The sequence below is a fragment of the Pseudoliparis swirei genome, chromosome 20 (genome assembly GCF_029220125.1).
Source record: "Pseudoliparis swirei isolate HS2019 ecotype Mariana Trench chromosome 20, NWPU_hadal_v1, whole genome shotgun sequence".
Classification (NCBI taxonomy): Eukaryota; Metazoa; Chordata; class Actinopteri; order Perciformes; family Liparidae; genus Pseudoliparis; species Pseudoliparis swirei.
In genome coordinates this window covers 3,925,412-3,938,952 of record NC_079407.1, presented here as the reverse complement: position 1 = coordinate 3,938,952, position 13,541 = coordinate 3,925,412, and the positions used below count along the sequence as shown (strand labels likewise).

Sequence of the window (13,541 nt, the reverse complement as noted above, 5' to 3'; positions counted from 1 at the left end):
GTCAGTACCTGAAGGGCTCTCCCTTCTCTGTGTGACCTGGATCAGTTTACTCTGTGTGCGACTGAACTTTCACATCACAGTTTGACTCCCGGCTTGATCTGGGTCAAGTTCGGAGACTTCCCCGAGACAAACTGTCTCCACCGCGGCTCGCCGGTTCAGGATGAAATGACCTCGGAGGGAGAAAAAAAGAGATGGCTTTTGAAATGCCGTTGTTTTTTTTACCCGTGCTTTGGTACGGTTCTTGCGTTTCGGGACGTCTTCCTCTATCTCGTCCGCCTCCAGCTCATTAGGGAAATCCCCGACCAGCAGCTTCTATAGAGGAGAGGCAGAGAGATAGAGAGACAGGGACAGAGAGAGAGAGAGACAGAATGACAAAGAGGCAGAGCGACAGAGAGAGGGAGATAAAGAAACAGAGGGACAAAAAGATAAAGAGGCAGAGAGAGACAGGAGATAGAGAGAGAGACAGAGAGAGGGAGATAAAGAAAGAGAGGGACAAAAAGATAAAGAGGCAGAGAGGGACAGGAGATAGAGAGAGAGACAGAGAGACAAAGAGATAAAGAGGCAGAGAGACAGAGAGACAGACAGAGAGACAAAGAGGCAGAGAGATAGAGAGACAGGGACAGAGAGAGAGAGAGACAGAATGACAAAGAGGCAGAGAGACAGAGAGAGGGAGATAAAGAAACAGAGGGACAAAAAGATAAAGAGGCAGAGAGGGACAGGAGATAGAGAGAGAGACAGAGAGAGGGAGATAAAGAAAGAGAGGGACAAAAAGATAAAGAGGCAGAGAGGGACAGGAGATAGAGAGAGAGACAGAGAGACAAAGAGATAAAGAGGCAGAGAGACAGAGAGACAGACAGAGAGACAAAGAGGCAGAGAGATAGAGAGACAGGGACAGAGAGAGAGAGAGACAGAATGACAAAGAGGCAGAGAGACAGAGAGAGGGAGATAAAGAAACAGAGGGACAAAAAGATAAAGAGGCAGAGAGGGACAGGAGATAGAGAGAGAGACAGAGAGACAAAGAGATAAAGAGGCAGAGAGACAGACAGAGAGAGAGAGACAGAGAGACAAAGAGGCAGAGAGACAGAGAGAGGGAGATAAAGAAAGAGAGGGACAAAAAGATAAAGAGGCAGAGAGGGACAGGAGATAGAGAGAGAGACAGAGAGACAAAGAGATAAAGAGGCAGAGAGACAGACAGAGAGAGAGAGGCAGAGAGACAGGAGACAGAGAGATAAAGAGATAAAGACAGAGAGACAGAAAGACAGAGAGAGAGATACAGAGAGGCAGAGAGGCATAGAGGTAGAGAGAGAAACAGAGAGAGAGAGAGACAGGAGGCAGAGAGACAGAGAGACGGTTGGACTGTCAGATAGTTTCCTCTCCCTCTTTTCTTTCGGCTTTTCTTTCGGCTTTCCTCTCTCCATCTCGGCCTCTACTGCTTTCGTGCCGCTGCTCATGGAGCTGCTCGTCTTCCTGCTGATGCTGGGCGTATTTGCATAATCCCAGAGCAGGAAACAACCGTAAGAGAACCATCTCATCTCTAAATATAGCCAGATGTGTCACCATTTAATCGCAGTAAAAGAAGCGCTTAAAGACTTCCTCAATTAACAAAGGGGTACACCACGCAATTTGGGATTGTCAGCGGATTCACAAGAGGCACATTAAAAAAAATCAAGCAGCAGAAGCCAAGATGTCCTGATTCTTAGTCCTATGAGTCCAAAAAAACTCTGGATCCTACATTTCCCAGAATGCAAATGTGTTAACGGCGGTTTTCACTCGTGATAAACGCACTGAACACTGAAGAGTTTTTTTTTTTTTTACATATTTTCTTTTCTTGTCCTCAGTGAAGGAAAAACTGTTTTATTTTATTCAAAAAAAGACATTAATCTGAGCCGGGAAAACGTCGGAAAAAGATAAGCAGCGAGGGAAAAAGCCGAGTGTGCACACGGCGGCGTGTGGAAGTGGCGTCTGGCTCGACTGGATTCAGGGGAGGCCCTGGATGGATTAGAGGCCCCCAAACACTCCTCTATCCCTCCGAGGGGCCACCGCGAGGACCGTTCACTCAACAGCTGATCGATTAGCCGTCCATCTGAATTTCGAGAGCGATCGCCCCCCCGAGCCGCCGGAGTGCTCCGGCCGGAGGGGAAAAGTTTGAGCTGGGAAGTTTTACTGAGTGAAACATTCATCGTGCATTTAAAAAAAAATCGACTTGACCTCAATCGAGGATCGACTTGACCTCAAATAACAGTTCACGGGTTTGGCCTGTAGAAAACACGGTAACAACTCGATAAAAACACAGAGAATGACTGCAGTGCAAACGCACACACACACACACACACACACACACACTCGTGCCAGGAGGGAGCTGTCAGAGCTCCGTGTCACCGCCAAAACACACACACACACACACCCGGAGAGAGACAAAGGCAGAGACAGACAAAGAAGCACCAACACAGACCGCCTGACATACAGAATGAGACACGGGGAACAACATGAGTGCAGAGGAGAGGAAATGAGAGCGAGAGAGAGAGAGAGAGAGAGGGGGAAGAAAGAGAAACAAGAGTCTCACCTGACACTCGCTCATTGGCTCTTCTTCCTTGGTTTCTACCTTCTTGTCCAGGGTTTCCCCGGCGAGCAGCGACTCCAACACGGGGCCATCGGGGATGCCGCCCTCCTTCTTCAGAGAGGCCTCGTAGTCTGGAGAACGAGAGAGAGAGAGAGAGAGAGAGCATACAACTGTGTATCTCTTGTCTTTTCTTTGAATTAACAAAAAATCCATTTTATTGGGAATTGTTGCATTAAAAACTTTCTTTTTAGGGTAAAAAATGACATTTTCCGACCTTTTTTAATTGATAGGAGCACGATAAGCTGCTGAAGTGCAGCCGAACACGAGTCAAATCCACAGAACTTTATTTAAATAACCTAATTCCACGTTTTAAAGAATGAAGTTGACATTTTGGGAGATGGAGTAGCTCCCGACGCAGAATAAACTGCATGATGTGATGCTGTCATAGGATTTTAAAACCAGCATCAACCGCAATTAAATTACATTAAATTACATCACATGACATTAAATCACATGACATGTCATTTGGAAGACTTACAATAAGTGCATCAACCATGAGGACAAACTCAGAACAACAAGAATCAAGTCAAATTTCCTCAAGAAAGCCAAACTACACTGAAGCGCTAATCGTTTTTCTTATTCAAGATATAGCAATAAAGCAGTAGAAGTGATCAAAACCGCGGATTAATTACCGATCTTGAACTCGATGGGGACGAGCCGCGGGTCCTCCAGGATGTTTAGCCGTCTCTTCTTGCGCCAGCAGCGAGCGGGATACGTGTACAGCTGACCCGGAGCGTGACCTGCAGCACGGAGGGACGCTCGGTCATCGGAGGAGTGGACGAAGAGATCGAGGATTAAACGCGTCTATTTTAACACGTCTTTGACGTTTATCGGGGTCCAGCTGAGGACGATGGGAATGAACTTTTTTTCAGGCGCTTTTAGATATTTGATGGATAAAAAGTTATCGAATTTACATTTTTTTTACTGAATTTCATCCAATAGTTTCATCCGATCAATATGTCGTCCATTAAAGTCATAATTAATGGGGAGTTTAATTTTTTGGGCATTCTGATAGTGGCTAAAAATATAAATACCTGCGGGGTAAATGTCTGTTATGATCTTCTACATGTTTCCTAACCAAAGATCATTATTAAGTCTGTTTTTTTTATTATATCTAAATGACTTGTTGGTGTTTGGCCATTAAAAATGTATCAAAAAGTCATATGAATGTAATCTTTAAAAAATATATAAATCAATTTAATTAAAAATTATTCTATGCAAATCAAGTTATAAAAAACGAAGAAAAAAAAACCTAGCAAATAAAAGACGTCGACTGACAGACACCAGGCAGAGCCTACCGACTCCAATCATTCACACACACACACACACACACACACACACACACACACACACACACACACACACACACACACACACACACACACACACACACACACACACACACACACACACACACACACACACACTCCCTGGAATAGACGGTGCCAGCGGCGTATCTTTGCCTACAGGGGTGTCTGATTCACTGCCAAAATACACTGATGCTACAGAGAGAGAGAAAGAGAGGGAGAGAGAGAGAGATGAGGAAACAACTGGTGGGGAAAGTTGTATGAAATCTAAAAGTTGAGTTGTGAAAAGTAAAAGATGGGGGAGGAACTGAGGGAGAGGGGGAGAGGGGGAGCAGAGGAAGGAAGAGACCGAGACACAGAGGAAATAATGTGTGGTGAGCACAACAGCTGCTAAACACAAGAGAGCTCAAGGTATACCCCTCCACACACACACACACACACACCCTGAGGGAGACACACACACACACACACACACACACCTGGTCCGCGGTGGTTCTTCTCCATCCAGATGTAGCAGTTACTCTGGGCCACGCCGGTCTGGGAGTCCAGGAAGGGGAGACGCATGGAGCGCTCGGCGCACAGACGGGCATTGTAGCTGCGACAGTGTTCAATGGCCTCCTTATAGAACTCCTCACCAAGACTGAGAGGATGAAGAGGAGGAGGAGGAGGAGGAGGAGGTCAAAGGAGAAGGCCAAAGGGGGGGATACAATCCAACTTTAGCAAAGGAACAGATTGTCAAAAGCAATCTTGTGTGTGTGTGTGTGTGCGTGTGTGTGTGTGTGTGTGAGTCATGAAAAGGGAGTTTCATGGACAAGTGTAGGTCAAGTGCGTGTGTGTGTAAGTGTGTGCGCGCCAGGTTAAACACACTTTGTGCATGTGTGTAAAGTCAAAAGGGGCATTGCCTGGTCGATCATGAGTAGTTGTGGTGTGTGTGCGTGTGCGTGTGCCTGTGTGTGTGTGTGTGTGTGTGTGCATGTGCGGTCCTATTAACCTGGGTCACAGCAGACGATCTGGCTACACTCCACACTCTCACACACACACACACACACACACACACACACGTGCAGCAACAGTAACACGTTCCCTGAACTGAATCTTCTCACCTGTACACGCGTGAGTTTGATTAACATGCAGTGTAATATTCCTCTCTTTGTTCCTCCCCCCCCCTCCGCCCCCCTTACCTGTTCTTGATGACTGCACCTCCAGATTGCCTGTAGGGAGGAGAAGAAGAAGAAGAAGAAGAAGAAGAAAAAAGATAGATGTGTGGTGAGTCACTCCTCCTCTCCACCTTACATCCTCTCTCACTCCCCCTCTCCACTTTCCGGTCTTTAAAAAAAAAAAATCTTTATTTTCCCCGTCTTGTTTCTTACACTTTGTACGTTTCCTTTTTGTATTCGCATCCTCCTTCACACTTCTCTGTCTTCTCTTTGTCTCTCTCCTGTTAATCACTCCTCTCTAGTGTCTTCCTGCTGAGTGCAGACATCAAGGTCACGATGCAGACGGTAGATACAGCTACACACACACACACACACTACAGCTACACACACACACACGCACACTACAGCTACACACACACGCACAGAGCCGCTGAGCCGGGACGAAAAAACGTGCAAAGTCGCCAATTTAGCGTCGCAATCCCAGAAAATGTTCAGACCAGAGATATCGGCTTTTTTTATTCCTTTTCCAAAAATCTGCGACCTAAATTACCCACAATGCAACTCGATACTTTCAAACAAAATGTGGGCGTGTCATGCTGGAAGGAGGAGCTAGTTTCAGTGTGTTTGTTTGGTGAAATAACTTATTTTTAACTCCACGCACATATACATTTTTGTCTATTTAAAATGTGTGTCTCCCGCTGACTCAAGTGACATCCCTTGAGGATGTTTGTTGGACTTTGTCCCTCTGGAGCCGATCACCAACACCTGAACACCTACAGGCTACATTTAAAGGAATTCGGCAAATAATGAAATAAATGAAATGGGGTACAGCGGCTTTTATGGGCTGCTCCATTATGTGCCACATTTGGTGATGATTGGATTACATTTTGTTGTTGTAATAAACTGTTTTTCGGGAATTAAATCCTGATGGATTCATCATGATCCCTTGGAGTGGATATTTTATTTGGTTTTAAAGCTCCAAAATGCCCCAAAATACAATTTTATATTTATATATATTGTACTTTATCTGAATCTACTCCAAGTCTAAACAGTTCCCTTTTTGGCCCAAGCCTTCACTATTTGTACAAGATTTGACTGAAATCTGTGAAATCTTTCAAAAAAAACATATATATCTGATAATTATCAGATGAAAAGCAAACAAACTGGACTAAAAGCCTCTTTGGCCGAGGCACTTATTTCCTGCCACTACAAAACTCTCAAGGTACAAACAGAACATGTAATTATCTTGAAGCGGAATAAAAGCTAAATTAGGTTTGAAAAGACGCTCAAGAGGATTATTTACACTTTAATATCCTGAAACTGAAGCTTTTGAAAACGTCAACAACAGTCAAAATGTCCTGGATGGATAGAAGAGCAAATAATGTCACCCCGCCGGGTCGCTGGCGAGGCTGTGACAGCTCCCCAAACCTCCTGAAGCGGCTCCTCGACCTCGCGGGGGCGTCGCTCGATGACATTTAGAGGATGTGATCCGGGTGTCAATGCGCGAGGTTCGGAGTGAAGCGCCGCTCGCCTTCTGCCGTACGAGAGCGCGTGTTTCTGTGCATTGTGACCAAAGAGGGTATTTTAATGGCGGCGGCGGCACGTGGCTTTTTTCACTCGCCGTTCGTGCTCTGAAGAGGGACTGAGCGCGGCGGAGGGCCCGTCCAGAGAGGAGCTGCCACTGAGGATGAAAGCTAGAAGTGCTCGAGTTAAAGTCGGAGTTTGCAGAAGCTCAAATAAAAAAAGGCAGCCATTCCCTTTCACACAAATACACCTTTTCTTTGAGCGTAAGTATGGATGAGGAGGGAGAATAAAGGCTCTCACACACACACACACACACACACACACACTGAGAGGTGCTCAAACTAAAATAAATAAATTAAATAAAACAGCTTAGAAAGCCTTTCAAAAAATATTACAATAAGAGGAACATTGTGGGGGGTGGGGCGGGGGGGGGGGGGGAATTGGAGATCGAGGCTCCGCTAATGGCCAAACTGAAATACCGGAGCTCATCACCCCCTGAGCCCCCCCCCCCCCCTCCTCCATCAGCACCCCTCTCACTTAAAAAAAAAAAAAAAACTCTCTCCTCCATCCCTCCATCACCTTCAAGAGAATGAGCCGGGTCCCCCCCCCCCACTCGATAATAAGTTGACAGCTGTAGAAAATGGCTTCTTTCAATTTTGGGTGCTCCCAATCTCATTATAATGTGATAGGAGAGAGAGAGAGGGAGCGGCGTGACTGTTTCGGAGGCTGGAGAGGGAGATGTGTACCCGAAGAGAAAGTTAGGAGACGGCATCAGAAGGAAGAGGGGAAGGGGGATGAGATGAGCAGAGGAGGGGAAACGAGGAAGAGGAAAGTGACATCCGCCTGAGGGAGGGGGGGAGAAGAACGAGGGAGAAGGTGGACAAAGAGAGGGAGAACTCTGGAGTCACAGAGCAGGACGACCTGTGAGGAGACTCGCTGGTATAGCACTCCTTCTTTCCTGGACCGCGAAACCCTTTAATTCATCTTTCAGCTGCACACAGACACCCGGAGAAAAATCAGACTCTCGACATCAATTTGTCAAATAATTATCTTCCGGCTCTGCGAGTTGATTCAGAGATCACGGCAACAAGGGGCGTGGACGGCGGAAAGAGCGTGATCAAGCAACAACAACAAAGACGAGACTGCGTATAAGAAGTTGACGTAGTCCGGTTTGTGGACTGCCGTATTGAAGCCATCTTGGCCTTTTGCAACCAATGAATACAAGTTACCATATTTGGACATGTGGAAGAGTGACGTGGAGACGCAGCGTACGGCTGTGGTAGCGTTAGCGACCTGTCAGTCTCAGTGAGCCCGCCCTAAAGCGTCTTCCACTTTATGGTCTATTTGACTCTGAATGGACCATTATTTTCTAAATGAGCATCATGCAGTCTGGAGAAACACTTCAAACTCGCAATTGAGACCGTAAACATTTTTTTCCCAATGTTTACTGAGGTAATAAATCAGGAGAGAAAGTAATTTTCTCATAAACTTGTATATAATCGGACTTTCTTTTGCAACCCGAGGTGTCGCCCCCTGCTGGTTGCCGCCTGGTAGCAACATCGCTATTATTAGCACGTTATTGCAATACTCAGAAGCTTCTGGAAAGCTTTTCGCAGAGCTCACATAGAGCCTCCTCCTGACGAGGAGCCGTTGAGTTGTGTTGGGACACACTCATGGATCATCTGAACCACGTCTATCAAATACGCAGGTCCAAATCAAAAAGGAGACACACGCTACACGCAATCCAGCCGAAAGAGGATAAGACATGCACTAAAAGGGACGCACGCACCTGCCCGGCAATGTCAACAGAGCAAGGAGAACCATAGATGACATCACACGAGGGACAACGTCACTCCACTGGATATCTCTACATCGGAAATAGTTGTTCAAGCTCCAGCTTCCACCTTGAGTCCGGGAGGCAGACACAGTTACCTCATGTAAGAAGAGACTTAAGGCCTGGTCCCGCCCCTAGAGATGCTGCTATAGGCCTCTAGGCTTCTTGGGGATGTTTTAGGATACACTGAGCACCTATCTCCTTGTTTTAGGACACACTGAGCACCTATCTCCTCATTTAGGATACACTGAGCACCTATCTCCTCATTTAGGATACACTGAGCACCTATCTCCTTGTTTTAGGACACACTGAGCACCTATCTCCTCGTTTAGGATACACTGAGCACCTATCTCCTCATTTAGGATACACTGAGCACCTATCTCCTCGTTTAGGATACACTGAGCACCTATCTCCTCATTTAGGATACACTGAGCACCTATCTCCTCATTTAGGACACACTGAGCACCTATCTCCTCATTTAGGATACACTGAGCACCTATCTCCTCGTTTTAGGACACACTGAGCACCTATCTCCTTGTTTTAGGACACACTGAGCACCTATCTCCTTGTTTTAGGATACACTGAGCACCTATCTCCTCATTAAGGATACACTGAGCACCTATCTTTCCTCTAGTGCTTATAGTTAGGGCTGAATCAGGTTCACCTGGTCCTGGTGTTTGCTTACCTCTAAAAGTACACTTATTAAAACAGTATACATTGTCTTGAATAAGTGAATAAGCGTAATTATTTATCGTAGACCAGGAAGAAAGGCTGAGCTAATCACGTGATGACAAAGCAGACTTTCCTCCACGTGGAGAGGGAAACTCCCTGAAGCACCGGAAAGACCGACCACAGGAAGAGACGGCGAGAAACCAAACTGCCCATCATCAAACCACACGGCCGATGAAGGGAAGACGAAACCGGATTCCACACCTACACACACACACACACACACACACACACACACACACGCTGTGGGTTCTCTCCGCCTCATTGTGCATGAAAACTAATTTTACAATTCCAATCATTCTCATTTCTATTATCCTCCACATCTATTTCTATTACCGGTTTATTTTTCGGCGATGTGTTTCGCTAATGGACGCTCACAGACTCACAACTCACAAGAGAGAGGAATAGACTAGCAGGAATTAACCGTCGCAGCACCAGCCCGCCAACAATCTGGAGCTGACTACCAGAAAGTGTCCGGGCAGACATGACAGAAATGACAATGACACGAGCCTCACAAAGGACACCTGTGCACATGCGTGTGCATGCCCACACACACACACACACGGCAATGGAAACCAAATATGTGAACTTGTACATATACGTTCTTACAGAAACGACATGACCGCCCTCTCCGTTACACACAAGAGGAACGTGTCGAGAACGTGTGCATAACAATCAACACAATCGTGTGGGACGTCATTTAACAATAGAAAATGTGAAAATGTACAATAAAATATGGTGAGCAAACAAATAACAGTCTGTTAAGTGTTGAGTGTGTATTAATAGAAACACGCATGCAGACAGGAATGAACACGCAATATAGAGAATATCATGAAACTCCAACCACACACACACACACACACACACCAAATGAAGATTAGATGAAGGAAGGGAATGAGACTGCCTGCAGCATTTGGTGTGTGTGTGTGTGTGTGTGTGTGTGTGTGTGTGTGTGTGTGTGTGTGTGTGTGTGTGTGTGTGTGTGTGTGTGTGTGTGTGTGAATCCTCAGCCCACAGTGAGCTGTCTGCCTCAGCCTGCACTGAGCAAACAGCAGGGAGGGAGAGGCCTTCATGAAAACAGAGAGGGAACTGGGAACACTGGGAGCATACACAAACACACACCCACACACTCACACACACACACACGCACACGCACACACACGCACACGCACACACTTGTGCTCCTGACAGGTAGCAGACAAACAGCCACCCCACCAGGCCCGCTGAAGCTATTGTCTGAATCTCAGGGCGATCCCTCGAGTCCCACCCTGAGGCCGTCCACTTCAGCACATACTGACACACACACACACACACAAACACACACTCTCACACACACACCCTCACACACACACGCTGACGGTGGTGTTTTGGTGGTTACGGTACAATTAACCACACCAATTAGCTGGTTCGCCAACCAATAGAGAAAACAGGGAGCTCCCCCTAGAGGTGAAATTGCATCATTGGAGAAATATGAAATTGAGTCCATAATTACAAAATAAAAGAAAATATTGTAAAACCTGAACGCCGACAAAGGATTTAATTTCAATGGTGGAGTCAACTGGGGGAGATTAGGTAATTAAACTGGGAGGAAATGAAGTAGTCCAACTGTAAATGGCTGTAGAGGGCTGAAGGCAGACTATGGGAGTGATTTGCGCTGTGTGTGTGTGTGTGTGTGTGTGTGTGTGTGTGTGTGTGTGTGTGTGTGTGTGTGTGTGTGTGTGTGTGTGTGTATGGGTTAGCTTTGAGCCTCTGAAAACACTTGCGCCTCCCGACCCAAGTCTGTACACCTGGTCGACGCACCTGTCTCATCCTCCATTGTCCATCTGTGCAGTTACACACACACACACACACACACACCCATTGGTGTTGTCTGGCCTATACAGAGCTTTGTGTGCACTCTCTCACACACACACACACACACACACACAACTCCATAGGCTAGACAACACCAATGTGTTTGTTTGTGTGTGTGTGTGTGTGTGTATTTGTGTGTGTGTGTGTGTGTGTGTGTGCCCAGTGGGGAACGGTCAGGATGCCTACTACTGTACTATTCTTCCCCTCCCCCAAACCTCAGCCTCCATGGCTGAACTCAACAGATTAAACTATGCAATATAACCCTATCCCCCCTCACCCCCTCCCACCACCATCAATTCAATTTATTCTTGTTCTCTCTCTCTCTCTCTCTCTCTCTCTCTCTCACACACTCAGTGAAATGATTTCTCTCTTCTACCATCCTCTGTGCATGTCCACATGACCACATTTTCATGAAGATTGCTACATGCAGTGGCAAGTAGATGTGTGTGTATATATATATGTATATATATATGTGTATATATATATATATATTTACATATAGTACCAAAATACATTAAACAACACTGCACATGCACAATCACACATGGCACGTGCACTAACACAAACATGCACCCTGATGCAGCATCAAGAAGAGATGCTGCCTGTGTGTGTGTGTGTGGGGGGGGTGTGTGTGTGTGTGTGTGTGTGTGTGTGTGTGTGTGTGTGTGTCAGGGATATGTGCAGCGGACGTCTGCCACAGAACCAGCTGGAAAACGTCAGTTTGCTCAAATTGCTGTCACAGCACTGCATCTGTGTGTGTGTGTTAGTGTGTATGTGTGTGTGTGTGTGCGTGCGTGCGTTAGTGTATGTGTGTGTGTGTGTGTGTGTGTGTGTGTCTGCTCCTGACTGTTTGCATATTTGAACATGACGAGAGATTTGACACTCAGAAAGAGAGGAGGGCAGACAGCGGCAGCTCATGTCTGTCGGAGGTGTGTGTGTTACCTGCAGTGTGTGGTTTTAATGAAGAGTTTCATTCCCTGTGTGTGTGTGCGGATGTGTGTGTGTGTGCGTGTGTGTTCCTCGGCGTCCACTGGGTGTGGTTATCTTCTAGTCACTAACACTGCGAATCACGGGCCTCTCTCACGTGTTCTGTTTGTGGGTGGTGCGCGTGCCCGTCTCCAAAACAATGCGCACGCACGCACGCTCTCACCGGTGTATTTAAGCATGCTGAGTATTTCTATGTGTGCGCGCATGCATTCCAGGTATGTTTCCCGTGCGTGTGCGCGCACAGCCCGTCTGGCTGCAGCGTGCACGCGGGGCACTACATCAGGGTAAGGCTCTGAGCGGCTCCTTCAGGTGAGATTTATCACCACTGCACTTGGCCTCTTATTATGGCGATGGATTCCCTATACCTCGCTATCTGGGTGCACGTGTGAGTGCACGTGTGTGTGTGCGCGTGTGTGTGTGTTTTCTTAGCCCCCCCCCCCCCCCTTCACTCTGTATCCTTATTAAAGTGCTGCAGAGGGGAAGCAGCCATTGGTGTGTGTTGACTCCACCCTCCACAAGGCCCGATAGGGATCCACTGGACACGCGCGCGCACATGGGAGAGTAATATAAATGGGGAATGACAACATGTGGGGAAATAACGCTGAGGAGAGAAGAGAGATTTGGGTTGATTCATTCATCTCCCACCAACACCTTTTTTTGCATTTTGGGACTACAAGTTGCAACCATAACAAAACTACAAATTCCAATGTCCCTTGGGTGGAAATCACTGCAAAGGTCCCAACGCAGTGGAGCTGACTGACAGTCAGAGCTAAAAATACTTCTCTATCTCTTTCTCTCTCTCTCTATCCAGTCTTCTGAAAACACTCACAAAGTAAAAACAGATAGAAAGTCCAAATAAGGGGATGATGACAGGAATAACTCTGAAAAAGAAATATACCCTGAAAAATATCAGACCTCAGGCTCAATGAAGAGAAGGGAACCAGAGAGCGCAACTGTGCGCGCGCCCTATTGCGCGTGCGCGTGTGTGTTTGTATGTGTGATACCGCGCAAATGAGCGAGTGAGGGAATGAAAAGGGAGAGATTACAAGAGAGAGAGAAAAAGGAGAGAGATGTGGAAATGGATGCTGCGGCTGTGGGTTCTTCAGCCGTCGCGCGCGGTTATTACACGGAACTCATTTAGCTGGGTTCAGTCAGGCGGGGCAGAAAGGCCCCCACCATGACCACAGCACACTATTATCTACACCCCAACCGGAACAAAGAAGACATACATCGCCATGCACATCAACGCGACAGTTCCCCTATTTCTGACACCTGTGCCAGATTCCCGCCGTTGGTTTCATTTAATTGAGACTTTGTGACGCCACATGTGGAACGATTGTATTATTTGGACTATAAACCCTTTTTTTTTTTGCCAGTCGATATAGTTCTAATATATCCAAGAAAATTTTAAGGGATCTGAAAAAAATGCAGAAATAATTTCCCTTCAGTGCGTTTTGCTGAATATTAGATTACTGACATGCATTCACTATGTAAGGTGGGGGGAGGGAGGGGGGGGGGGGTTGAGGGTA

At 46.6% G+C, this 13,541-nt stretch overlaps 1 protein-coding gene across 1 annotated transcript in view; it reads right to left on the bottom strand.

Moving 5' to 3' along the window:
• The window catches only part of dpf1 (double PHD fingers 1), a 47,935-nt gene that overhangs the window by 31,425 nt on the left and 2,969 nt on the right, over window positions 1-13,541 (bottom strand). Inside the window, exons 2-6 of the mRNA XM_056441845.1 lie at window positions 5,109-5,138; window positions 4,407-4,567; window positions 3,253-3,360; window positions 2,564-2,691; window positions 223-312 (exon numbers count right to left, since the gene is read on the bottom strand). Coding sequence (XP_056297820.1) covers window positions 223-312; window positions 2,564-2,691; window positions 3,253-3,360; window positions 4,407-4,567; window positions 5,109-5,138 — 517 coding nt within the window. The remainder of the gene's footprint in view (window positions 1-222; window positions 313-2,563; window positions 2,692-3,252; window positions 3,361-4,406; window positions 4,568-5,108; window positions 5,139-13,541) is intronic.